This window comes from Phacochoerus africanus, chromosome 1 (assembly GCF_016906955.1).
Source record: "Phacochoerus africanus isolate WHEZ1 chromosome 1, ROS_Pafr_v1, whole genome shotgun sequence".
Taxonomy (NCBI): domain Eukaryota; kingdom Metazoa; phylum Chordata; class Mammalia; order Artiodactyla; family Suidae; genus Phacochoerus; species Phacochoerus africanus.
The window spans coordinates 27924084-27949429 of record NC_062544.1 but is presented as its reverse complement, the minus strand read 5'-3'; the positions used below and the strand labels follow the sequence as shown (position 1 = coordinate 27949429).

General features: G+C 50.6%; 1 protein-coding gene across 5 annotated transcripts in view; it reads left to right on the top strand.

Moving 5' to 3' along the window:
• Positions 1-25346, top strand: part of STK10 (serine/threonine kinase 10) — a 133928-nt gene that overhangs the window by 13152 nt on the left and 95430 nt on the right. For all 5 annotated transcript variants that reach the window (XM_047787213.1, XM_047787303.1, XM_047787394.1 and 2 more), the window contains exon 2: positions 14032-14196. In XM_047787213.1, coding sequence (XP_047643169.1) covers positions 14032-14196 — 165 coding nt within the window. The remainder of the gene's footprint in view (positions 1-14031; positions 14197-25346) is intronic.

Genomic DNA, 25346 nt, shown 5'->3' with positions numbered 1-25346 from the left:
GGCACTCACTACCACCCAGCCCTGCTCTGAGCATCTTTGACACATCACTGAATGCTCACCATGGCCTGAGAGGCGGGAACTGCTATTATCTTTATGTACCACGCAGGAAAGTCAGGGCCAGAGAGGTCACATCAGTCCCCTGGGGTCACACAGCTGGGAAGTGTTCGGGTGGGCTTGCCAGATGGAGCTGGTGCATCCGCACCATGGAATCCTGGGAGGGGGCGCTCCGGGAGGCTGAAGGCTGTTATCTCTGCGGTGATGCCTCATTGGCTTTTCTTCTTTGTACCATTATATTTTGAAGATGCTCTCTAATGGGTACGTAATGCTTTATTTATTTATTTATTTATTTATTTATTTATTTTTTGCTTTTTAGGGCCATACCCGCAGCAAATGGAGGTTCCCAGGCTAGGGGTCTAGTTGGAGCTATAGCTGCTGGCCTACGCGACAGCCACAGCGATGCCAGATCCGAGCCACGTCTGTGACCTACACCACAGCTCACGGCAATGCCAGATCCTTAACCCGCTGAGCAAGGTCAGGAATCAAACCCACAACCTCATGGTGCCCATTCAGATTCATTTCCGCTCTACCACAGCAGGAACTCCCGTAATGCTTTTAGAATAATAAAAAACAGCACAAAGAGTTCCCCCTGTGGAGCAGGGGGTTAAGAATCCCACCACAGCAGCTTGGGTCACTGAGGAGCCATGGGTTCGATCTCTGGGCCCAGCGCAGTGGGTTAAAGGATCTGGCGTTGCCTCAGCTGCAGTGTAGGTTGCAGCTGCAGTTGAAGTGCAGTCCCTGGCCTGGGAATTTCCTTACACCAAAGGTGCAGCCAAACAAAACAAAACAAAGCACAAAAAGTACTGTTGATTGAAAACACAGGGCAACCTTGACTTTTCTGAGATTCTGAGACTGACCGGAAAATAGGGTTGAAAAGAGTACGTACGTGAGCCTCCATCGTGGGGTGAAGATTGAGTGAGGTGAGGCTTAAAGGGGCCTCCTTGGGTGGTGCAGGGAGAAGGGCGGGCCTGGATAAAGGTGCTTCCATCTCTCCCTTCCCTGTGCTGTCGATCCCAGTCTGTCCCTATCTCCCCCCACCCCCGCCCCGAGACGCAGCACCCAGTCCTCTGGGCAGAGGGAGCCTGGCAGAGGGAGGAGCAGAGCCCAGGTCACCTGCCCCACCTCCTTGATCAGTGATACGTGGGGTTGGATTTCCCCATCGCTTTTGCAGAGCTGAGATCTGAAAGCTCCCACATCCCCAGCCAAGTTGGACAGGTTGTCCGGGTTTTTGGCCAAGGCCATGACGTGGTATCTTTGGGGCCAATCTTGTTTGGGTTTTAGTTTTTTTATTGGCCGGCCCGGAAGGATTTTGAGGCTTGGCATTTCCCTGCTTGTGCCAGAATGGCTCGCCAGGCTTCTCCTCCCCAAGGGGGAGAGTGTGAGATGCCCAGTCTTTGGAAGCTGTGCCACTCCTCCGCTTTTGTGCTTCATAATCTTTGCCATCCTTAAGTGCCACTTGTCCTGAAACTCAGCCATCTCGTTTGTCACTGAGCTGAAACTTGGTCCCGGCGACTATTGATCAGGAAGTGGTTTCTCTGATTAACTGTGTACGTCCTGGCCCAGTCAAATCCTTTGGCTTCTCCAAGGGAAAGAGGGCCCGTCTTCCAAAATTAGACAATAGATTAGACTCAAGAATCTAAGTGTGTTGACGTTCCCATTGTGGCTCAGTGGTTAACGAATCCGACTAAGAACCACAAGGTTGCAGGTTCGATCCCTGGCCTTGCTAAGTGGGTTAAGGATCCTGCTTTGCCATGAGCTGTGGTGTATGTTGCAGACGCGGCTCGGATCTCACATTGCTGTGGATCCCGCGTTGCTACAGCTCCGATTAGACCCCTAGCCTGGGAACTTCCATATGCTGCGGAAGCAGCCCAAGAAATGGCAAAAAGACAAAAAAAAAAAAAAAAACTAAGAGTGTTAAGAAGAAAATGGACGACTTGTCACTTTCCTCTCTTCTCTTGTGTGGAGGGCTTCATTTCTCTGTTTCCAAGGAGATACAAACACTAATTCATGCATGTATCCGTCCATCCATTATTGTAAAATACTTTCTGAATTCATGCGATTGGCCAGGTAGAGTAGTAGATACATAGGTGAACAAGATAAACATGGTTTTAGGCTTTTCCTTTTTTGGCCACACCTGCAGCATGTGGACGTTCCCGGGCTAGGGTTCAAACCCATGCCACAGCAGTGACCTGAGCCATTACAATAACATCGCAGGATCCTTAACCCCCTGGGCCACACGGGAACTCCCGGTTTTAGGCTTTTTAAAACCAAAAATACACAGTCCCAAGTGAGGGCAGTATCAACCCATGGCGACTTATAAGCTTTCTCATGTGTCACTGGAATTATCCATGTCTCCATCAGGAAGCTAAAGTCTAGTTTCCTGGCTTCCCCAAGGGCACCTAGCTGGTAAGTAGAGTCGACATTTGAACCTAGGTCTGTTGCTGCTAGTAATCACTTGATAGAAATGTGCCCATTTCTAAGTTTGCCAAGATGGGGATATTGGCTGGAATAGGGTAGGTACCTGTAAAAATCACTTTAATGGCTGTAGTATAGAGGGAAGAAGAGAAGCTGGTACTACAGAGGCCAGTAACTAGGTAGGCTCCAGTGCCTTTTGAGAAAAAGGGAGACTTGAGGATTGTCCGCTCTCTAACATACCTTTCATTCCTTTATCCCTCTCTCACATCCATCTGTCCACCCAGCTGCCTGTTCATCCTTCTACTCACTCCTGTCGATCCACCCATCCATCCATCAACCCATTTATCCATCTTCCCATCCATCTACCCATCTGTCCATCCATCCTCCCACACATCCATCCTCCATATACCCTCCCATCCACCTGTCCATCCATCCATCCATCCTTCCACCCATCCATCCAGCCAGCCAGCCCATTTACCCATCTTCCCATCCATCTAACCATCTATCCATCCATCTTCCCACACATCCATCCTCCATATACCCTCCCATCCATCCATCCATCTAGACAAACAGCGCTGATACCCGCCCACCCTCATGTATCCACTCCCCCATCTGCCCATTAGCCCAGCCATCCTCCTATCTTCCGTTTACCCACCCGGCACGCTCCCCATCCACCCACTGGCTATTCTGTTCCCGGCTCTATGGGGTAGAACAAGGTGAATCAGAGCTCAGAGCCAGCTCAGAGCCAGCTCTGAGAGAGGGAATGTGTGAGCACACCTGACTGTGGCACTAGGTGGTCTGTGATGAAAGCTCTAATAAGGTGTGAGGAGGTTCTGGCACAGGAGGTGGGCGGGGGTTCTGGGAGCATTTCCCAGAGCAGGCTGTGGTGGAGTTCACCTTTGTGGGGTGCTTAAACCTGGGGGGAAGGCACTCCAGGTGGAGGAGGGGACATGAAGAGGCATGGAGGTAGGAAGCAGAGAAGCACCTGCTTAGAGGTGGTGACCGCAGGGGAGCAGTGGGGTCCTGGAAAAGCGGAAGGGGCCAGGAGTGCCAGGCCAGGGAGGTTCTTGTGTCAGCAGCAGGGGGCCATCGCGGGTCCACCCTATGAGGTTTCTGGTTGAAGGCAGTGGAGGGAGTGGTGGGGGAGGGGGGCTGGCACACACCCAGCTGGCCGGGAGCCTCTGGAGATTTTACTCTGGAGGGAAAGAGCCCTAGACAGCGAGCCAGGCCTCAGTCGAGTCCTAGCGGCCACTTGCTAGCTGTGTGACCTGGGACAAGTCCCCTTCTCTGCCTGGACCTCTTCAGTAGGAGGAGGCGGCAGTCCTTGCATCCTTCATGGACTCATACCGGCTAAAGGCGGGCTGCCCCTTATCCTATCTCCAGAGACCATAGGAGGCCTCTCAGGACTTTTTCCTCTGAGCCCATGAGCCTCCCGGCTGTGGTGCATATGCTCCACTCCACCCCCAGGCGTGCCTGCCAGCCGGGGTGGGGCCAGGATCTGAGCCCAGGGCCACGCGGCCGCCCATCCTGGCTCTGTCCGCAGCCCTCAGGCCCCCCAGCTTGAGCTGATGTTGGGTCCTTCCCCTGCACGGAGCCCGTCCCGCTGTGACCCTGCTTTCCTCTGGGGCCAGCTTCCCTCCTTCCTTAATGGAATTGAAGCCTTTCCCATGGTCGATAACGGTGGTCACCATGCAGATTCAGTGTGTTCAGGCAGGGGCAAAGACCAAGCCCCTCCTTGGTTCGAGCGGCCTGAACCGCCCTTGACACATGCCTGGCACGGCGTCCAGGATCAATCAAGAGGACGGGGAAAATAGCAACCTTTTGCCTTGACTGCTCCATTCTGTGGCTCTGACCCCCCCTCCCGGGCTGCTCATCTGACAGGTCAGCTGGGAGCTCTCCCTCTCGCCTGCTGCCCAGCCAGGTTGCTAGGCGACCTCACGAGCAAACCATCACCGCCCAAGGTTCTGCCCACCCTTTACACTCAAGTCCTTTGTTTCTTCCCACCAAAAGAAATCGATGTTTCTGACTGGATCTGGGACACCAGAGTGAGTTTCAGATGCTCCCTCACCTCTGTGGAGGATGTCTTTCCTGAGTGCAAAGCTGCCTGCTTGCTAGAACTTTCTGCAGTGATGAGATGGTTCTGTATCTGCCCTGGGCAGTATGGCAGCCACTAGCCGCATGTGGTTATTAAGCACTTGCGATGTGGTTAGTGTAACCAGGGAGCTACATTTTAAATTTCATTTAATTTCAGGTCATTTGAATAGCCACATGTGGTTAGTAGCTGCTCTTTTGGACAAGGTATCTCTGGAGACATTTAAGGCAAGATTAGGATGAAGCAGTCACTTTCTGTGCCCCAACCCCAGTCTGTCCTTGCTGGCACCCCTGTGGATAATTGCCAGATATCCTTGGGTGAAGATAAGCTTTAGAAACCACTTGTATTCCTTAAGCTGTGTCTCAGCAACCTCCCTGTTCAGAGGCACACACAGGTGTCCCAGAGTGATAGCTTAGCTACCATGTTGTCCTCCAGCTTTGTGTACTTATTATTATGGCTTAATTTTTTTGCAGAACTGTATGATCTTCCTATTTATTATTTTAAAGCATTGCTTAATGTCCCCCTAGGTTAATTTAACCATGGTCCTACAGTTGAACATTAGGTTATCTCCCCGTTTTTGCCAGTTTTGTGGCCTAATGTGAACTGGGTCCCAGTATGTGTCTTCTGTGTTCCTTTTTGGGATCATTTCCTGGCCTTGCCTTCTCAGGAATAAGGGCTAGTGGGCTTTAAAAGGCACTTTTAAGGCTCTGAAAACCTATCGCCCATTTTCATCTTCATGCAAGAGTGGATCTGTTTATATTCTTGCCAGTAATGGGTTGACCCATTTTGCCACCCGTTGGGTAGTGGAGGTTGTCCTTTTTCCTTTCTTTCTTAACCAGTGTAAAATGATCTCGCCCCCCTTTCTTGGAGGAAGGGTCTTTTGGCAGAAGAATCCCATAGTTTCTGTTTGCCTGGGGCCTGCTAGCAGCCATGTCTCCCATCTGGGTCCCTGATGCTAGATTATGAGTCAGTGAAGGTCACTGTGTGGGTCAAGGTGCTCTTGGGAGTGAAGGTGGCCCAGTTACCTGGATGTCACAGGTGGAATACTCCCATAGACATCTGCTCTCTGCTGGAGCACGCCCAGAGATGGGGAGTTCCTTTCCTTTTTGGTGGCAAATGACAGTCATCCAAAAGGGAGTTTGGGAGGTCCCGTTGTGGCTCAGTGGGTTAAGAACCCAACATGGTATCCATGAGGACATGGGTTCGATCCCTGGCCTTGCTCAGTGGGTTAAGGATCTGGCGTTGCTGCAAGCTGCAGTGTAAGTCACAGACGCGGCTTGGATCCAGTGTTGCTCTGGCTGTGGTGTAGGCTGGCAGTTGCAGCTCTGATTCGACCCCTAGCTTGGGAACTCCCATGTGCTGCAGGTGCAGCTGTAAAAAGGAAAAAAAAAAAAGGAGTGGGGGGAGTGTGTTGGCTCCCTTAGAAAAGCCTAAGGGCAGATATTGCCTTCAGGATCCGCTGGCTCCAGGTGTCCGCTAGCCCTCAGCATCTGCCCTCATCCATTTGTGGCTGATCTTTTCTTAGCTGCCCTCATCTTGGCCTCATCCTCAGTTAGGCTCTTGAAAGGGGTGGCAAGATAGGCTTCAAGACCCTCCAGCCTTCCAATCGACCGGTTTAAGGACCCCAGAGAAAGAAAAGAACGTATCTCCTGATAACTTCAGCACGAAATCGAAAGCAGATCAAAAGACCCCTCAGGCCCAACCCTGCTGTCCTGCCACTGGCTGTGACTGAGAGGGCCAGGCCTGAGTGGCTGGGCTGGGCTGTGTGGCGGGACCAGATGGGCTCAGCCCCCCTGAATCCCTTGCACTGAGATGGAAGGAGAGGCGGTTTCCAGAGGGAACTGGAGTTGTGACTCTGTGCCGGAAAGTGAATGCTGGCCAGTTTGCCTGTTGCCCTGCTTTAGGATTCATTTCCAGGCGGCCCACCAGCTCCCAGGCCTGAAGTGAGCGGTGCTCCAGGAACAGGCCCTTCCAGGCCCTTCTGCTCTGTGCTCCTATTTACTCTGGTTTGGTTCTCGGGATAAGGCGGCTGTCACAGATCGGACTCTGCCAGACCTTCATGGACTCAGTTTCCCCATCCGCAGGTGGGGTTGCGAGTTGGGGTGTAGGAGAGGCGGCTGATGTTCTTTCTGGTTCCTGCTTGCTGTGAGATCAGCCCTTTCCAGGGAGGTGGAGGGAAGACACGGTGACCAGCCTGCAGTGGGGAGGGAAGAGCCTGGGGGCTGTCCCCAGCTGGCCGCTGCTGGGCCGCTGACTTTCAGGAAGCCCCCAGCCCCTGACCGGGCTGACTGGGCCCCTTGGGTGAGGCAGGGCTTCTGCCGGGCGGGTTGCTCCCACCTCCTTCAGGCTCTGAGCTGCACAAGGGGGAGGATTGTTCCCGCAGAGGTGCCCGGGCAGAGAACACAAGTGGCCACTGTGTGTCTGCTTTCAGGGGTGTGGGCTGAGGCGTTAGTCACTGCCGGCCAGCAGGGGAGGGCTGGGCGGGGGCACCCCTGTCCTCCCCTGGCCCCCGTGTTGCCTCGGCTGGTAGGAGAGACATGTCAGGGGCCAGAAACCACTTGTTCTTTCTTGCCTGTCTGATCCCACCTTAGCTTTCCAGGGCCCACCTACTCCCTGAGATGGCCTCACATCAGACCCTGCAGAGAGTCTGGCTATCATTTTCCCTCTGTCCTACTGCACAGAGAGGGAAACTGAGGCCCTGTGAGGACATTGATAGAACTTGCAGGCACCTCTGGCAAAGCACTCAGGAACCTGGACTTTGAAGTCACACAGGCCCCTGTTCACCTTCCAGCCCTGTTATCGTACCTGCTGTGAGACCTTCGGCAAGTGACTTCACCTCTCTGAGCATCAATTTTCTTTTATATATAAAATGAGGCTCAATAATAATACCACTCTGTTGTAAAAATTAATTGAGGGGACCAAGCATGTCCTCTCAGACCCTCTCTAGGTTCAGCTGCTTCAGAGCTTGTCTCTCTGTCAGGCTCCCCTTGCAAGAAGGAAGGCCTAATGGCTCCAAGACTGGCAGACAGTGCCAGAGGCTAGTGGCAAAGGAGGCTTGGAGCAGCAGTTGTTTTGAGGTTGCATTTCATTGGCTTGGCTTTGATCACATGTCTATCTTTGAACCAGTCACTGTGGCCCGAGGGAATGCAGTGTTCTGATTGGCCAAGGTAAGTCATCTACCTGCTTCTAGACATGGTGGTGGAGTCAGTCCCATTACAGCCTGGGGACTGCGAATGAGAATGGGTTGGCTCCTCAGAAGAAAAATCAGGGGAGAGTGAATTATGTTGTGGGAGGGCAATGATTCCAACCTGCTGATTCTCCTTCAAGGCAGAAACAGTTCACTAGAAAAATGCCTCACACATAATGTGGACTCTGTGAATAACGGGGTTGAATGAATGAATGAGGAATAAGTTGATTCCCACCAGCCTAGTGTAGTAAAGAGATCACTGGACTGGGAGTATGGAGGCTGCCACAGCTCACAATCCTGAGTGGGTCCTGATGACTTTCTGTGCCTCAGTCTGCTCATCTGGGAAATGGGCATGATGGCTAACACTTGCCGTAATGGCTTGTGGACAGATTGAATCCTGGCAGCTGCAGTCCTCCTCGGCTGCCAGGCATTCTGCCAGCAAGTGACCGCTATTGGCTGTGGTCGACGCTTATCTTTAGCAAAGAGAGATGGAGCTGGGAACACTGGGCACTGGCCAGGAAGTGCGTGCTGGGAAGGGATTGGAGCTCAGGCTCTTTGAGCCAGGCAAGCTTGAGTTTGGATTCAGCCTTCACCCTCCCACTTGCTGTGTGATCTGAGACAGTCACCAACCCTCTCTGAATGTCAGTTTGCTCATCTTAAATTGGGAATGCTGATTTTTGTCTCTGAGGGCTGCCTTGAGGATAGAGTGAGAAGTTTCATTCAAGCTGTCCCGGCAGAGTGAGTGCTCGGACAATGTCTGCTGTTTTTGCCATCAGCCATTGCTGTGCTCTCTGTGGCCTCCAGGTGATGGATGGCTGCCTTAACCAGACCTTTAGCGAATTTAATTTGGGCAAGTCACTTTATGTGCCCCAATTGCTACCAGCCCTTTCCTGGCGGGCCCTGGGTCTCTGCAAAATCTGAGCGAGGTCCCGGGCAACAGGCATTCCTTGGTGTTGATGTTGGCCCCCTGGTCAGTGCTACCTTTCAGGGTGGAGGGCAAGACAGGTTTTATGCTTTCCTGGAAAACTGGCGCCGCCTGGGCGGTCTCTACCTCCTGGAGTAAAGAGCCCTTTTAAGGAACCCCAGGGGAAGGGGGCCTGAGCCCGCTTCCCCAGCTCTCGGGGGTGAAAGGTGAATACGTGAAGGGTGGCCTTTGCCCAGCTCAGCTCTCCTTGTGCTGCTGTGGCCGGGGGCCAGGTGCTTGCCTTGGTCCCTCGGCCCACACTCTGGCCACCTGTTAAGCCCTCTACTGTCTTCTCTGTAAGAGAGCAGAGTGGGCATTAACTTCTGTTCTGGGTTTGGAGAGGAGGAGGAGCAGGAACATGAGTGCTGTACAGGGTGAAAGGATATTGTGATGGTCCCCTAGTGGGACAGAAGAAAGTCAGCTTTACCATAAATGAAAGGGCAGGCACATCATCAGTTGTGTGTGTGTGAGTGTGTGTGTGTGTGTGTGTGCACGTCAGGAGTGAGAGGAGTTCCCTGGTGGCTCAGCAGGTTAAGGATCTGGCATTGTCCCTGTTGCAACTCGGGGCACTGTTGTGGTTTGGGTTTGATCCCTGGCCTGGGAATTTCCATAGGCTGTGGGTGTAGCCAAAAAAAAAAAAAAAAAAAGAGAGAGATCTGGAGAAAGGGAACAAGAGCGTGTTTGCTTAATCTGCAAGGTTCTAAGGTATTCTGAACAAGCTTTCGAAACTTGAATTCAGGAGAGAGGGCCCAGTGAGCAGGGTGAAGTCTAGGATAGGGACTGATCACAGGGAACGGCCCCACGTGAAATTCCCTTTCCTGGGGAGTTGCCGTCGTGGCTCAGTGGAAACGAATCTGACTAGCATCCATGAAGACATAGGTTCGATCCCTGGCCTTGCTCTGTGGGTTAAGGATCTAGCATGGCCGTGAGCTGTGGTGTGGGTCACAGACATGGCTCAGATCTGGCGATGCTGTGGTTGTGGTGTAGACTGGCAGCTACAGCTCCAATTGGACCCCTAGCCTGGGAACTTCCATGTGCTGTGAGTGTGGCCCGACACACACACACACACACACACACACACTCTCTCTCTCTCTCTCTCTCTCTCTCTCTCTTCCCTTTTCTGGACTGGGCTCCAGGGTCAGATGTGGAAGGTTCTACAGACAACGTGGTCACCAAGAGTGCAGACTTAGGAGCAGGGCTGCCCACATCCCAGGTCACCTTTGTCCCCCAAGTCTCTGGGACTCTGCCTCAGTCTCCCTATCTGTATGTGAGGTACTTATGCATGTACATGGTCGGGTGGTTGAGTTGATCACTGAGTTAGCACATGCAGAGTAGGTCGGAGGTAAACGTGACACCATAATTGTCACTGCGTGGGATCTGGGGACTTTGCAGCTTGGTTAACAGAAACATTTACCTAAACTGGGAATACATTTACTAGTGAGTCTAAAAATTGCCTCTTGGCATCACACCCTTCCAGATGGTTCCCTGGTGGGGCTTGACGCCCCCTCCCAGCTTCCACCCACCAGCCCCATAAGCATGCTGTCTCGCCACTGGCAGAAGAGAAGTGAGTCTCTCCAGCTGGCCCTTGAACTCCTTGGGGCCAGGGGGAGGGTTGCTGTGTCTCTGCATCACGGGTGCCCTGTGCAGGGCTGGCCTGGGAGTGCTCTTGTCTGTTGGCATCTAGTCTCAGAGGCTTCTGAGTTCTGGAGGTGACAGGGGGACCTTGTCGTGGAAAGTGCAGAGAATCTTGGAAGTTAGGGGACCTGGATTCAAATTTCGGTTCCAGCCCTGTCCCCTCTGAGTCCGTGGAATGGGATGTCACGTGAGGTGACATGAATGCCTGTTGTCATCCATGGAGTGCTGGGCATGCAGGAGCCACTTGGCCACTGGCGTTTCCAGCAGATCAGGTTGCAGAATCGTCGAGTGGCCAGTGGTGTCCCGTGGTTTCCACCAGGCTCCTGGTCAAAGGCTCCAGACAAGGGTCTGGCTTTTAGGGCTGTGTTGCAGGAAAGCAAGCTCTTTTTCAACATGGGGACCCCCTGAGCAGCATGGTGGGCGGGTGCCCCCAGCAGTGGCCTCCAGGGCTCACGGGACCCCCTGGGCCACTGAAGGCTCCACGCCCTTTTCCTGGGTGGGTGGAATTTCTCACATTACTCATACGATTATTTCTGTCTTGCTCTGTTTTCAAAATCATGGTGAAATATGCGTAACACAAAATGGACCATTTTAGTGAATCCCAAGTGTGCAGTTTAGTGGCATTAAGTACGTTCACAGGGTTTGTGCAACCTTCCCCACTAGCCATTTCCAGAACTTTTTCATCATCCCAAACAGACACCTGTGCCCATTCAATACTAACTCCCCATCCCTGCTGCAACCAGCCCCCAGTAGCCTCTGTTCTGCCTCTGTCTCTGTGAATGTGGTTGCTCTAGACACCTCATTTAAGTGGAATTACACAACACTTGTCTGTCTTTTTTCGCTGCGCTCGCAGCATGTGGAAGTTCCTGGGCCAGGGATGAAACCTGTGCCTCAGCTGTGGCAATGCTGGATCCTTAACCCGCTGTGCCACAAGGAAACTCCTGCTTCATTTGTCTTTTTGTGACTGACTGACTTCACTTAGCTAATGTGCTCCAGATTCATCCACGCTGTGGCATGTTGTCAGATTTCCTTCCTTTTTTATGTTTTTGGTCCCACGCACAGTATATGGAATTTCCTGGGGCCGGGGATCGCATCCGAGCCAGAGCTGTGACCTACGCCATAGCTGAGGCAGTGCCGGATCCTTAATTCACTGCACCACAGCAGGAATTCCAGAATTTCCTTCCTTAAGTTTGGATAATGTTCCACTGACTATATATACAGTTGGCCCTTGGTGTCTTAGGGGAATTGTTTCCAGGGTCCCCTGGAGATATCAAAATCCCAGGATGCTCAAGTCCCTCATAGAAATTGGCAGAGTGTTAGCATGTCACCCAGGCACATCCTCCCGTATGCTTTATTTTTATTGAAGTGGAGTCGATTGGCAGTGTTGTGCTAGTTTCTGGAGTACAGCAAAGTGATTCAGTTATACACATCTATCTATAGCTATATAGTCTTTTAAATATTCGTTTCCATCACAGGTTATTATGAGGTATTGAATATAGTTCCCTGTGCTATTCTTCTATGTATTTGAAGTCATTTCTGGGTTACTTATGGTACCTAAATTAATGTAAATGCAGTGTAAATAGTAGTTGCTGGGTCCTTGGCCAATTCAAGCATTGCTTTTGGGAACTCTCTGGATTTTTGTTTTTTTTTTCTGAATACTTTTTTTTGTCTTTTTGCCATTTCTTGGGCCGCTCCTGCGGCATATGGAGTTTCCCAGGCTAGGGGTCTAATCGGAGCTGTAGCCGCCAGCCTATGCCAGAGCCACAGCAACGCGGGATCCAAGCCGCGTCTGCAACCTACACCACAGCTCACGGCAACGCCGGATCGTTAACCCACTGAGCAAGGGCAGGGACCGAACCTGCAACCTCATGGTTCCTAGTCGGATTCGTTAACCACTGCGCCACGACGGGAACTCCTCTGAATACTTTTTGATCTGCCATTGGTTGACTCTGAGGATGCGGAGCCCAAGGAGGTGGGAGGATGGACCGTACCCTCTTTTGCTTATCCATTCATCTGCTGATGGACACTTTTTCTACCTTTTGGCCGGTGACGAGCGCTCCTTGAACTTTAGTGTACAGATACTGCTTGCAGTTCTTTTGAAACTATACCCAGGAGTGGAACTGCCGGGCCATGTGGTAGTTCTATGTTTAGGCTTTTGGGAAACCGCCACACTGTTTTCCATGGTGGCTGCACCATTTTACATGCCCAGCAGCAATGTACAAATGTACCGATTTTTCTACATCCTCATCAACCTTTATTTTCTGTTTTTAAAAAAATTATAGCCATCCTTGTAGTTGTAAAGTTTTCTCACTCTCTTTGTTTTTTTGTGGGGGCTGCACCTGTGGCATAAGGAAGTTCCCAGGCCAGGGACTGAACCCTTGCCACGGCAGCGAGCCGAGCCACAACAGTGACAACACTGGGTCTTTAGCCTGCTGAGCCTCAAGGGAACTCCTCTAACTCTCTTTTTCATCAAATAAGAAACTTTGTTGCCACCAGGTGACATGCACCTATGAGCCACTTTCCACTGTAATTGGTGGGCACCGAAAATCCTTTTAATTTTACTTTTCATGTATGTGAAATAATGCAAATAAATGCATGAAACATTCTAGTAACATTTTGGTTTTTTAAATTAGTTAATTTGTCCTTTTAAGGCCGCACCTGTGGCATATAGAAGTTCCCAGGCTAGCGGTTAAATCGGAGCTGTAGCCTCTGGCCTACACCACAGCCACAGCAATGCTGGATCTGAGCCACATTTGTGACCTACACCACAGCTCACAGCAACGCCGGATCCTTAACCCTCTGAGCTGGGGCAGGGATTAAGCCCGAGTCCTTATGAATCCTAGTTGGGTTCGTTACTGCTGAGCCACAACAGAACTCCCTCTAGTAACATTTTAAACAGTACAGAGAGAGTGAAATCTCTTTGATTCTCTGTCCATTTCAGGCTTCTCCCTAGCCTACTGTTAAGGGGGTATCTTTCTAGAGTTTTCCATGCATTTATGTTCACATGTGTTTATGAAAGAGTAGTTTTCCTTTTTTTTTTCCTTTGCTTTTTAGGGGCACACTCACAGCATATAGAAGTTCCCAGGGTAGGAGTTGAGTTGCAGCTGCACCCGCCGGCCTGTGCCACAGCCACAGCAATGCTGGATATGAGCTGAGTCTGTGATTGACACTACAGCTCATGGCAACGGCAACACTGGTTCCTTAACCCACTGAGCAAGGCCCGAGATCAAGCCCACATCCTCATGGATATTAGTCAGATACTACTGTTATTGCTGAGCCACAACGGGAACTCCCCCATTTTTTAATATAAAATGCATCATGCCACTTTTATTGTTCCGTGACTTGGACATTTTACTGAAAAACTCAACAGTCCTTCCGTGTTGTTTTTTGTAGTTCTTTGCTGTTCTTGCATTTTTGTGTGTCTGATAGTGAGGCTCTGTTGTACTTAAAAACTTTTTATTGTTAACCACAGAACACTGTTTCTCACGCATGCCCCATGTGCTGGCGTGAGGAGCGAGCCCTGGCCATTGTTGCGAAGAGCGTCCCTCCTGCTTCAGCCTCTCATCCGCATGTGGACATCTGGCCTCCGTTTCCCACTCACGTGGGCCTCTCTGAGCTGACCTCCGGGGGTCAGCTTCCTGCCCACCCTGCCTGCTGACCGCTCCTGTCTCTGCTTTGCAGGCCAAGAACAAGGAGACGGGTGCCTTGGCTGCCGCCAAAGTGATTGAGACCAAGAGCGAGGAGGAGCTGGAGGACTACATCGTGGAGATTGAGATCCTGGCCACCTGTGACCACCCCTACATCGTGAAGCTGCTGGGAGCCTATTACTATGATGGGAAGCTGTGGGTAAGGGTGCCCCCCGCCCCCGGACCCCACGGTCTAGTGGCCTGGACTCTGCCTGGTCCTGAGCACCTTAGCTCTTTCTTGGCATCTGCTTTGAGTACAAGGACTAGGCGTGAAAGCGAAGCTGGGGGGCTCTGGGTGTCCTGCCCACCTGTCTCTGCAGAGCCTCCCCACTTTGGGGGCCGGAGGCAGTGGTTGGGAGCAGGAAGGAGCTCTGAAACTCTACTGCCTGGCCTCGAATCCCAGCTCTGTGTGGACAGCCCTAGGCATGTCCTTGACCTCCCCGAGCCTCGGTTTCCCCATCTGTAAGATGGAGATGATAATAGTACTTGGCTCGTAGCATTCTTCCGGGGATTCAGTGAGTCCATTCATGATACATGCATGGGGAAAGTAGCTGGCACATGCTGGAGCTGGGTGAGTATGGGCTATTTTGTCGCGGTGGCATTGTTACTGTCGTTGCTGCAGGTGCTACATGGGGATTCCTTTAATGGCAGCACTAAAGAAGGGGGCCCTTAAATAGCTCCCAGTCTCCATTAGCAGTCTCATATGTTGAGGTGTGGATGCTGCTTCAAGCTTCACCTTCCCAACTCAGCATCACTTTCAGAGGAATTCCAGGGTACCCTGGTTTTCATAGCGCCTGCCCTACAGAATGACTTCCTCACTGACGTTCTCCTAGTGTGAAGGCCTCTCAGGTTAGGAAACCCCAACTTCCTAAAAGGTTCATGCCTCCAAACTCCTTTTCCAGCTAACATTGTGCCCGTGAAACATCATATCTCTGTCCCCACAACTTGGCACAACATTGCTAACAGAATCATGCGTGGGAATAGTCTCGTGAGTTCCGGATGCAGTTGGTAGACTGTCAGAATCACGTGGAGACGGTTTGCAAAGGGAGCCAGGGTCAGCGGGGGCTGGCGTGTCGGAACACGCTGAGAGAGTGGCCCAGGCTTGCGCTGCCACACGCGGGAACAGCAGTTGCTGGCTGTTAGTGATGCGTTGGTGGTCAGGCGGGGAGGTTTTAAGCATTGGACCTCCCATCATGAGAGTTTATGTCGTGATAACGTATTATCATGGTTTATTTATTATCATGATAGTCGATTTATTATATGGAGAGTGATACTCTGTGTTAGTTACATTTTAGGAAATTAGTAGGGAAGTTTAGAGTTGACACATGATGCTTTAGAATTTTCCCCACTTAAAATCATGGAAAACAGACTCCAGGTTGACTCTTTTTGCACAAAATGCCTGATTTTTAGGAACAGAACTACTCCTTTTTATTTGTTTTGTTTTGTTTTGTTTTTTAGGGCCATGCTCACAGCATATGGAGGTTCCCAGGCGAGGGGTCGAATTTGAGCTACAGCTGCCAGCCTACACCACAGCCACAGTAACACGGGATCGGAGCTGCATCTGTGACCTACATCTCAGCTCATGGCAACACTGGATCCTTAACCCATTGGCAAGGCCAGGGATTGAACCCGAACCTCATGGTTCCCAGTTGGATTCGTTCCACTGAGCCATGATGGGAACTCCCAGAACTACTCAATCATAATGGGGAAATCTGTGTTTCACTTGTGCAAAGGATCCTGCCATTTAAGAAAACCAAAAGAGGCGTTCACTGGTGTCCTAGTGGTTGAAGAATTGTGTGTTGTCACTGCTGTGGCGCAGGTTCGATCCCTGGCTTGGGAACTTCCTCATGCCACCAGGACAGTAAAAAAAAAAAAAAACAAAACACAAAAAAAACAAAAAAAAAACCCCCAGAAAACCAAACAAACCAAAAAAAAAAAGAGAGAGAGAGAGAAAGAAAACCAAAGGAGTGGTTTTGAAACCACTGTTTAAGTTTATCCTTTCATTTTTTCATTTCAAAGAAATGAAGGATGCCAGTGTCTGAGGTGGGTAAGAGCTTGCCTCCCCACCCCCCCCTGCCCAGAACTCAGTCAACTAACACTGGTTGCCCCCCAGTGGAGGCCAGCTTTCCTTGGGGTGTCTCCTAGATGTCCCTGGGGCCGGTAAAGCCACTGCTGTCTGCCTGTCAGCCGTGGATTTCAGTCTTTCCGATCCGCTGTCTCCAGGCACCCTGGGAGGTGAGCTGGGCAGGGAGACTGGTCACCCTTTTCCAAAGAGGAGGGGTAAGAGGCACCGAGAGGGCAGGGCCCTTGCTCATGGTCACACAGCTGAAGCCAGGAAGCTGAGCAAGTGTGTCTCCTCTGTCCCAATTCATAGAGCTGCTTTTTAAAAAGTTTTTTTCTACTTTAAGACATTAAGTATTTTATGTATATGGTCATCAGAGAAATATAAGAGTATACAGAAAAGCAAAGGCAGAAAAAAAAAAAAAAGAATAATATCATCCAGATCTTTTCACCAAAGGTAACTACTGATAACATTTGGAATCTATTTTTCTAGACTTTATCTACACAAACTTGCAGTTTTTTAAGAAAAGATGAATTTACACCAGATGTGTTACTTTGTTACTTTACATTTTATTCTTTTTTTTTTGGTTTTGCCCAGGGCATGTGGAATTTCCCGGGCCAGGGATTGAACCCGAGCACAGCAGTGACAATGCTTGGATCCTTAATTGCTGGGCCATCAGGGAACTCCTCCTTTTACTCTTTTTATTTTTTAATTTTTATTTATTTATTTATTTATTTAGTCTTTTTTTGCTATTTCTTTGGGCCGCTCCCACGGCATATGGAGGTTCCCAGGCTAGGGGTCGAATCGGAGCTGTAGCCACCGGCCTACGCCAGAGCCACAGCAATGCAGGATCCGAGCTGCGTCTGCAACCTACACCACAGCTGACGGCAACGCCGGATCGTTAACCCACTGAGCAAGGGCAGGGACCGAACCCGCAACCTCATGGTTCCTAGTCGGATTCGTTAACCACTGCGCCACGACGGGAACTCCTTTTTACTCTTTTTATTTAAGATACATTAAGAACAACTTTTCATGTCTTAGGGGAACACCTGCATCTTCATTTTTTCTCTTTCTATAGAATTCCAGCTTCTGATTATTGAGCTTTAGGCTGTTGTTTTCCTGTTATTATTATTGCTGCTGTAAAAAACTCTGTGATAGACATCTTTGAATTTTTGTGTTCTTGCCTAAGAATCTCTTTAGGAGAATTCTACAGATTTTTAAGTGTCTATTGCCAAACCGGCCTCACAGAGCCACTTATGATATTACACAAACGGGTTTTCCCATCTACCCACAACACACACAGACACACCCGCACGCCCACTCATCATCTATCCACCCTGCTATTCATCCATACAACCTTCGATGGACTGCTTCATTAAGAAAAATATCTTTTCTATATCTGTTCCCGTTATGGCTTGTGGCTGGATACCAAGCTCATTACTTTCCCAAGTCCAAAGATAATCCCATCAACAGCCAACATTTGTTGAAGGCTCACTGTGTCCTGGGCCTTTTGCTGTGCCTTTTACTTGCCTTATGTCATTTAATCTTCATTCTTGGAGGTTGTTGCTTCGTCCTTATCCTGTAGATGAAAATGAGAAACAAAGATGCTAAGAAAGTTCCCCCACCGCAGGCCACACAGCTAGAAAGAGGCAGAGCTGGGAAACCCGATGGAGAAATCGGACAATGCGTAACTGGACTGCGACCATCATGACGCTGTTTAAATACACAGACCAGAATTTTCTGTCCCAAAGTTGTCACTTTAGGCTGGTACTTTCTTATCCAGGGCTGCTGCTCTGGTCACAATCACTAGTCACTCTCCCCTTTTGTAGCTGCCCTGCAGCCTGTGTTTGCTACTTTGTAAATAGACCCTTAAAGGTACCATCTCATTTCTGAAGATTTGCTTTTAGACCCGGTGAAAGCAAGGACGGTGGCCGTGGATCAAGACGGACAGAGGGTTTCCAGCGGGGGAATCAGCCGGGGCCGTGGTGTGGAGGTGTGAAAGGCGGGCTGGGTTCCAAGGTAGACAGGACTGGGGCAGCACGTGGTGGAAGAGGAGGGCCGTACTTGGAGGTCACGTGATGGAGCGTCTTGAAGGCCACGGTGAAGAGTTTGCCCTTGATCTTTTAGATCAGTGCTTCTCAAAGTACAGCCTCTCAGACCACCAGCAGCAGCCGCACCTGGGACCTTGTTAGACATGAGAATATGAGGTCCCAGCCCAGACCCGCTGAAACAGAAACTCTGGGATGGGGCCCAGCAGTCTGTTTTAAGGAGCCTTATAGGTGACTCTGATACTTGTTTAAAAACTCTTGCTCTAGGGAAGAGGGGGACCCCATGGCAGTCTCACAGGGGAGAGACACAGATTCTGTGTTTTAGAGAGAAGTCTGGTTGGAGGGGGCTAGCGTAAAAGCACTGAGGCTGACCAGGAAGTGGTAAGAATAGACTAGATCAGAAATCCAAGAACGGGAGTTCTCGTCGTGGCTCAGTGGTTAATGAATCCGACTAGGGACCATGGGGTTGCGGGTTTGATCCCTGGCCTCGCTCAGTGGGTTGAGGATCCGGTGTTGCTGTGAGCTGCGGTGTAGGTCACAGACACGGCTCGGATCCCGTGTTGCTGTGGCTCTGGCATAGGCTGGTGACTACAGCTCCGTTTAGACCCCTAGCCTGGGAACCTCCATATGCTGCGGGAGCGGCCCTAGAAAAGACAAGAAAAAAAAAAAAAAAAGAAGAAGTCCAAGAACGTGAGATGGTCAGGAAAAACTTCAGAGGAAGGAACATTTGAACTGGATCTTGAAGGATGCATAGGAGTTCTCCAAGGACTAAGGGAAGGAAGGGCAGTATGAATGGGGGGCAGCTTGTACACAAGTGTGGAAGGGAGGAGTCTCATCCTGAGATACAGAGTTGAAGGGTACACCAACTTTTTGGTTCTTCCTTCTTTTTTTTTCTTTTTCTTTATAGGGCCCCATCCGCATCATGTGGAAGTTCCCAGGCTAGCAATCGAATCAGAGCTGTAGCTGCCAGCCTACGCGATAGCCACAGCAACTCAGGATCCGAGCCGCGTCTGCGACCTACACTATATAGCTCACAGCAACGCCAGATCCTTAACCCACTGATCGAGGCCAGGGGTTGAACCTGCCTCCTCATGGATGCTAGTCAGAATCGTTTCTGCTGAGCCACAATGGGAATTCCTGGTTCTTCCTTCTGAATGACTGTTCTTGGACCCATCTTGTGGCCAGGCCTTCTGAGCGTTTCCAAGAGCCAGCTTTTCCGGGTGGGTGCGTTTGACAAAACCAGCCCTGGGCCTGGTGTCTGCTCTCAGGGGCTGGGCTTTAGAATGAGAAATTGGCTGTTGACCAAGTGCCCTGGGCCTCTTCCCCAGCCGTGGCAGCTGGGGATGGACTTTCCCCGGATGAGGCAGAGGTTATTCGCCAAGCCACCCCCCCAGCAATCTGACAAGATTAGCTTATTTTCTTCTAGAATTTGTGATCTTTGCAAAATCTTTCTAGTGGTTTCTTATGACCACTTCTGCTTTTGGCTATCAAATGGTGCAAGAGGGGGGAACAAACAACCCCGGATATTCTAAACCAGTACCACCCAAGAGAAATATAATGTGAGCCATATATATATAAAATTAAAAGATTTCTTGGAGTTCCTGTTGTGCTCAGCTGATTAGGAACCTGACTAGTATCCATAAGGATGCGGGTTTGATCTCTGGCCTCTCTCAGTGGGTTAAGGATCCAGCGTTGCCGCAAGCTGTGGCATAGGTCGCAGATGTGGCTTGGATCTGGTGTTGCTGTGGCTGTGGCATAGGTCAGCAGCTGCAGCTCTGGTTCGACCCCCTAGCCTGGGACCCTCCATATCCCACAGGTGGGGCCCTAAAAAGAAAAAAAATTTCTAATTGCCACATTAAAGCAAAAAGAAATCGATGAAATTAATTTAAATAATGTAATTAATTTAACCTAACATATAAAAATGTATTTTCCTGACATGTAATCAATTTAAAAATTATTCAGAAATGGGATATTTTACCGTTTTTTTCATTCTCACCCTTCAAATCCAGTTTGTGTTGAACACTTACGGCACATCTCAATTCATAGCTAAATTTTCATCGGAAATCTTTGTTCTGTATTTAGATGTCATAAAATTTACAGTGGAAAAAGTAGATTCATATCCAGTTTGTTCCAGCATTTTTAAAGGTATCCCAGTAATGGAATCAAGTATCGGGTTTTAAATTTAAATTAGTTAAAAGTGAATACAGCGGTAGGTTTCGTTCTGCACTAGCCACATTTCCGGTGCTCCGGGGCCACATGTGGTTGGCGGCTGCTGCATTGGACAATGCCGACACTGCAGCTCTGGATGTGCATCCAGGCCCCCAAAACAAGCGAATGGAGGAAACCCTGGGCTGACCTCATGAATTTCCTTTGGTTTATCACTGGCCCTCCCCCAACAACCTCATCTCCCATCCCCAGCCCTGAGCCACATTTTGGTCTCTGGGAAAGTCTTTCAAGGGTTGGGTCTCTTTTTCTACATGTCTTATGGGAGTCAGACTGAGTGACATGATGATAAATGGTTAACAATCCACTTTCTGGGAAGAACAGCCCTGATTTATAGCATCTGCCAATTTCTGTGGTGTAAATATTCCCACTGTGGTCAATTTCAAGTTAAAGCAAAATATCACTAAACAGAGTTGGGAAAAGATGCAGCAGCACTCCCAGGATGAAGTTGTTTCTGCCATGCAGATGTAAACAACTCCAGGGGAAGAGGTAACAGTAGAATGAGCTAAAATAATTAGGAAAGTGATGAGTTTTGAGTATTTTTCACCTTGGTTGTTTTCAATGTAATTTTTAAAATTATAAGGTTACATGACTTAATCTTAAGTGATGGTTGTATTTAATAACTGGCTGACGAAAAGTCCTGAAAATTTAACCCTTAGTCCCCATAAGCCAGTAAAAGCTGCCTCTGGAACACCCCTGGGGCCAAACCTGAAGAGTGCTGACGAAAGCACAGAATGCTGCAGCTGGATGTCCTGCAGCCAGCGTCGCACTTGAAAGACCAGAGAGGGTCTGGAATTTATCCCATGTCACATAGCGAATTAGTCGCAAGCCCAGACATGCAGATGCCAGAGGCTGTGGAGGAGGGACGATCCTCATGACCCATTGCCCTGTGGAAAGCCCTTCCACAACTCTCCAGAATATCTTTCAAACCTGTTAGCTGGTGCACAGGCTAGTTAGGGCCTATAATCTATCAGAGTCTCCCCAGGCCTCTCTTCTCCAGCCGTTTTCAGCTACTTGCAGGTGGCACCTCTAGGCTTTTGTTCATCTAGTGCAGGCCCTCTGCATCGTCATCCGCAGAGTCAGCAGGAGCAGGCCTTTTAAATTCTTCCCCTTTTGGAGTTCCCGTCGTGGCTCAGTGGTTAGCGAATCCGACTAGGAACCATGAAGTTGTGGGTTCGATCCCTGGCCTTGCTCAGTGGGTTAAGGATCTGGTGTTGCTGTGGCTGTGGTGTAGGCCGGTGGCTACAGCTCTGATTCGACCCCTAGCCTGGGAACCTCCATATGCTGTGGGAGCGGCCCTACAAAAGGCAAAAAAAAAAAAAATTCTTCCCCTAATCAAGTCCTATTTATTTTTGTTTTTATTTTCATCACTCTGGGAAGTGGGTCCAAAATGATATCACTGCCTTTTCTGTTTGTTTAAAAGGCCTCCTGGAGGGCGCGGTGCTCCTGCTGACTCCGCAGATGACAATGCAGAGGGCCCTAAAAAGACGAAAAAAAAAAAAAAGGAGGCCTCCATTATTGGGGAGCCTTCCTGGATTTCCCCCTTGGTGTGAACTTTCTGTCCTTGGCGCTAAATGGCTGCAGTATTTATGTATGTGACACTCTCAGTGGGCTGCCTCTCCCAGGCCTCCTTCTTCCTGCTGCCTCCGGAATAGTTGATATTTTTTTAAGATGACTCCCTTTTTAGAAATTAAATACATTTATTTAAAAAGAAACTTTCGTCTCACTACCCTAAATGGAAAACTAGGAGGACCCGCTTGCCACAAATAGAAAGAAAAGAAAAGAAACCCCTTCTATTCCATCCTGGCCCCATCCCCTTACCTGCCAAAGCCTGTAGCCCGGGCCCTGAGCTCCCTGTTAGAAGGGAGGTTGACACCGAGGGCCTCTTCAGCACCTGGCACTGACAGGGCTTGGAGGGGAGGGTGACCAGGGGGAGAGGCTCCTCCCCCCTGGCACTGTATGGGGCCCCAGCCTCAGGACCCCGTCCTGGGAGTGTCCCTGGGTGAACACTCTTGGCTGTGGCCTCTGGGCTTGGCTGAGCCCAGAAGGCCAGAGGCTGGGGGTGGTCCTCTTAGCACTGGGGCTGCCAGGTCCAGGGACACTCAGGGGACAGAGACTGGGTTTGGACCCACCTCTCCTGACCTGGGCTTCCCCCTGCCAGCTCACATCTCAACTCCCATTGTCTACACCTGGGCTTTCCCAGCGTTTGGGGCTGTGGAATCCTCCTCTGTTGAACTCTTCATGGAAGTTCCTTGGGCCACAGAGAAAACCAGCAGCTGCCCGAGCTGGGGTGGCAGGCCTTCCCTCACGCTCAGCCCCCGACTTCTAGGCCTTTTGGACTCTGTTGGGTCACCATCAGAGCTTGGGTCATTTTCGGTGTGAGGGGAGCTCTCGTGTACACTGCAGGAGGTTTAATAATATCCCTGCCTCTCCCCGCTAGATACCCGCCGAACCCCCATCTCCCCTCCCAGCATGACAATCATAAATGTCTCCGGATGTTGCCAGATGTCCCCTGGGGGATGAAGTCACCCTCCGTGTCTCTACCACTCACAGCCTCTCGTTGGTTGGGAGGAGAAGGGTGTCTGCTGTGCCAATCAGGCTGTGACCTTAGGGCAAGGTCACGAAAGGATGACCCTGGGCTGGAACGGGCCCACAGACACATTCTGTTTGGCGCGGGAGATGGTTTTAGAAATGTGTTCCTTGCCTTTTTTCAGGAGATGGTCCATCAAGCTCCGGCCTTTGGACTTTTCTTGAACACCCTGGAGATGTGGCAGCGGTTGCCCGGGGCTGAGCAGCACCAGCCCCTCAGGAAGAGATGTGCTTTCTCGTTCGCCTCAGGCCTCGCGACTCTCTAGTGATCCCCGATACTGAGGCGACGGGGCCGGGGGGCGGCGGGGTGGCACTGTTTGTCATCGGCGTGCGCCACTGTCTTTCTTAAAGTAGAATCGAGAGAATTGAGTATTTATCATCCTATGCCGCTATCAAAAGTGAGGAAATTGGAGTTCCTCTTGTGGCCCAGCAGGTGAAGGACCCCACTTTGTCTCTGTGAGGAGGCAGGTTCGATCCCTGGCCTCACTCAGTGGGTTAAGGATCCCGTGTTGCCGTGAGCTGTGGTGTAGGTGGCAGGTGTGGCTCAGATCCCGTGTTGCTCTGCCTGTGGTGGAGGCCGGCAGCGGCAGCTCCGATTCGACCCCTTGCCTGAGAACGTCCATGTGCCGCGGGTGTGGCCCTAAAAGAAAAAATTGTGAGGCACGTATAAATAACCATTAGGATTGTGTGCCCAGAAGAGTGTGCCAGATGGCATTTTTTCCATACAAGGCTGCTTTGCCCCGTACGTTAGCTACTCAGACCTGGTGGCATTTAAGCCAGGACTCCTGGCCTAGGGAATCCAAAAATAGGCTGGTGAGGCCTCTGTGAACTTCCTGTGCATGTACACAAGTGTGTGTGTGTGTGTGTGTGTGTGAGACTCTGGAGGATTGGCTGCTGGCTTTCCAGAGTATGCCTTCTTATTTTACATTTTTTGCTTTTTAGGGCCGTATCTGCCGCATATGGAGGTTCCCAGGCTAGGGGTCAAATCAGAGCTACAGCTGCTGGCCTACACCACAGCCACAGCAACGCCAGATCCTTAACCCACTGAGTGAGGCCAGGGATCGAACTCACAATCTCATGGTTCCTAGTTGGATTCTTTTCCGCTGCACCACGATAGGAACTCCGTGACTTCTTATTTGAAAGTGAACATTCTGCAAAGAGGAAGTGCAGGGCCCAGGGTCACAGAGCAGGGCGTGGGTGGGAGGGGGTGGGAGGGGCCCACTGTCCACACATGTTCACATGACCGCATGTCACTGGCCAGGGTTTCTGTGGCTTGTCGCCTTGGGCTCAGAGACAAGCTGTTGGTCACTGACAGAGATTGCATATTTGGCCTTAAAAAAATACCAGACCTAAAAAGAGAATGTGACATTAGACAGGAGCTAACAACACTGGGTGCATTTAGAAAGTTGCTCAGGCGTTCCTGTCGTGGCTCAGTGGTTAACGAACCAGACTAGGAACCATGAGGTTGCGGATTCAATCCCTGGCCTTGCTTAGTGGGTTAAGGATCCCGCGTTGCTGTGGCTGTGGTGTAGACTGGCAGCTGTAGCTCCGATTGGACCCCTAGCCTGGGAACCTCCATATGCTGTGGGAGCGGCCCTACAAAAGATCAAAAAAAAAAAAAAAAAAAGTCGCTTAGTGGGTTAAGGATCCGGCATTGTCACTGCTGTGGCGTAGGTTCAATCCTTGGCCTGGGAACTTCTGCATGCTGCCTGTGTGGCAGAAAAGAAAAAAGAAAAAAAGAGAAAAGAAAGAAAGTTGCTCAATGTGGCAGAAGGAATGCCGGGCTGGAGTCAGGGGACCTGAGATCTTCCCAGATCTGGGACCAACTCTCTGTGACCCTGAAAGCACCGTGCCCTCCTTGTACCTCTGCTTCCTGACCCTTAATGCCGGGGACTTGGAAGGAATGACCTCCCAGAGGCCTTTTGGCTGAGTCCACTCGTTTTGTGCTGGCTGGGATAGCTCTGAAATCCTGAATTCTGGGTCTGTGGTCAGCTGGGTGGCCTGTGGTGGCCCTTCTCAGCAGTCCTGTGGGCCAGGACCTCCTACCCATGGGCTCTGGGATCCTCGTCCCTGTGGGTTCCCCTGGCATTCATCGGCCCCTGCTGTCCTTCTGGCTTGGGCCTGCAGGGACACTTCGGGAACCCACGTGCGTATCCACGATAGCATTTTGTTAAGCACTTGAAAGTCTGTGCAGGCCTCTCGGGCCTCTGGGGTAAGTGTTCTCTACCTCTTACCATTTCTGCTTTCCAGACAGAGTGCCACGAGGCTTAGGGAGGGGGCGCAGGTGCTGGAGCTTGTGCCATCGTGGCCCAGAGGGTGAATCAGGAGGCAGGGATGGAGGTGAGAGGGAAGGGGCAGCGAAGGAACACAGGTAGCTGCCCTTTGCTG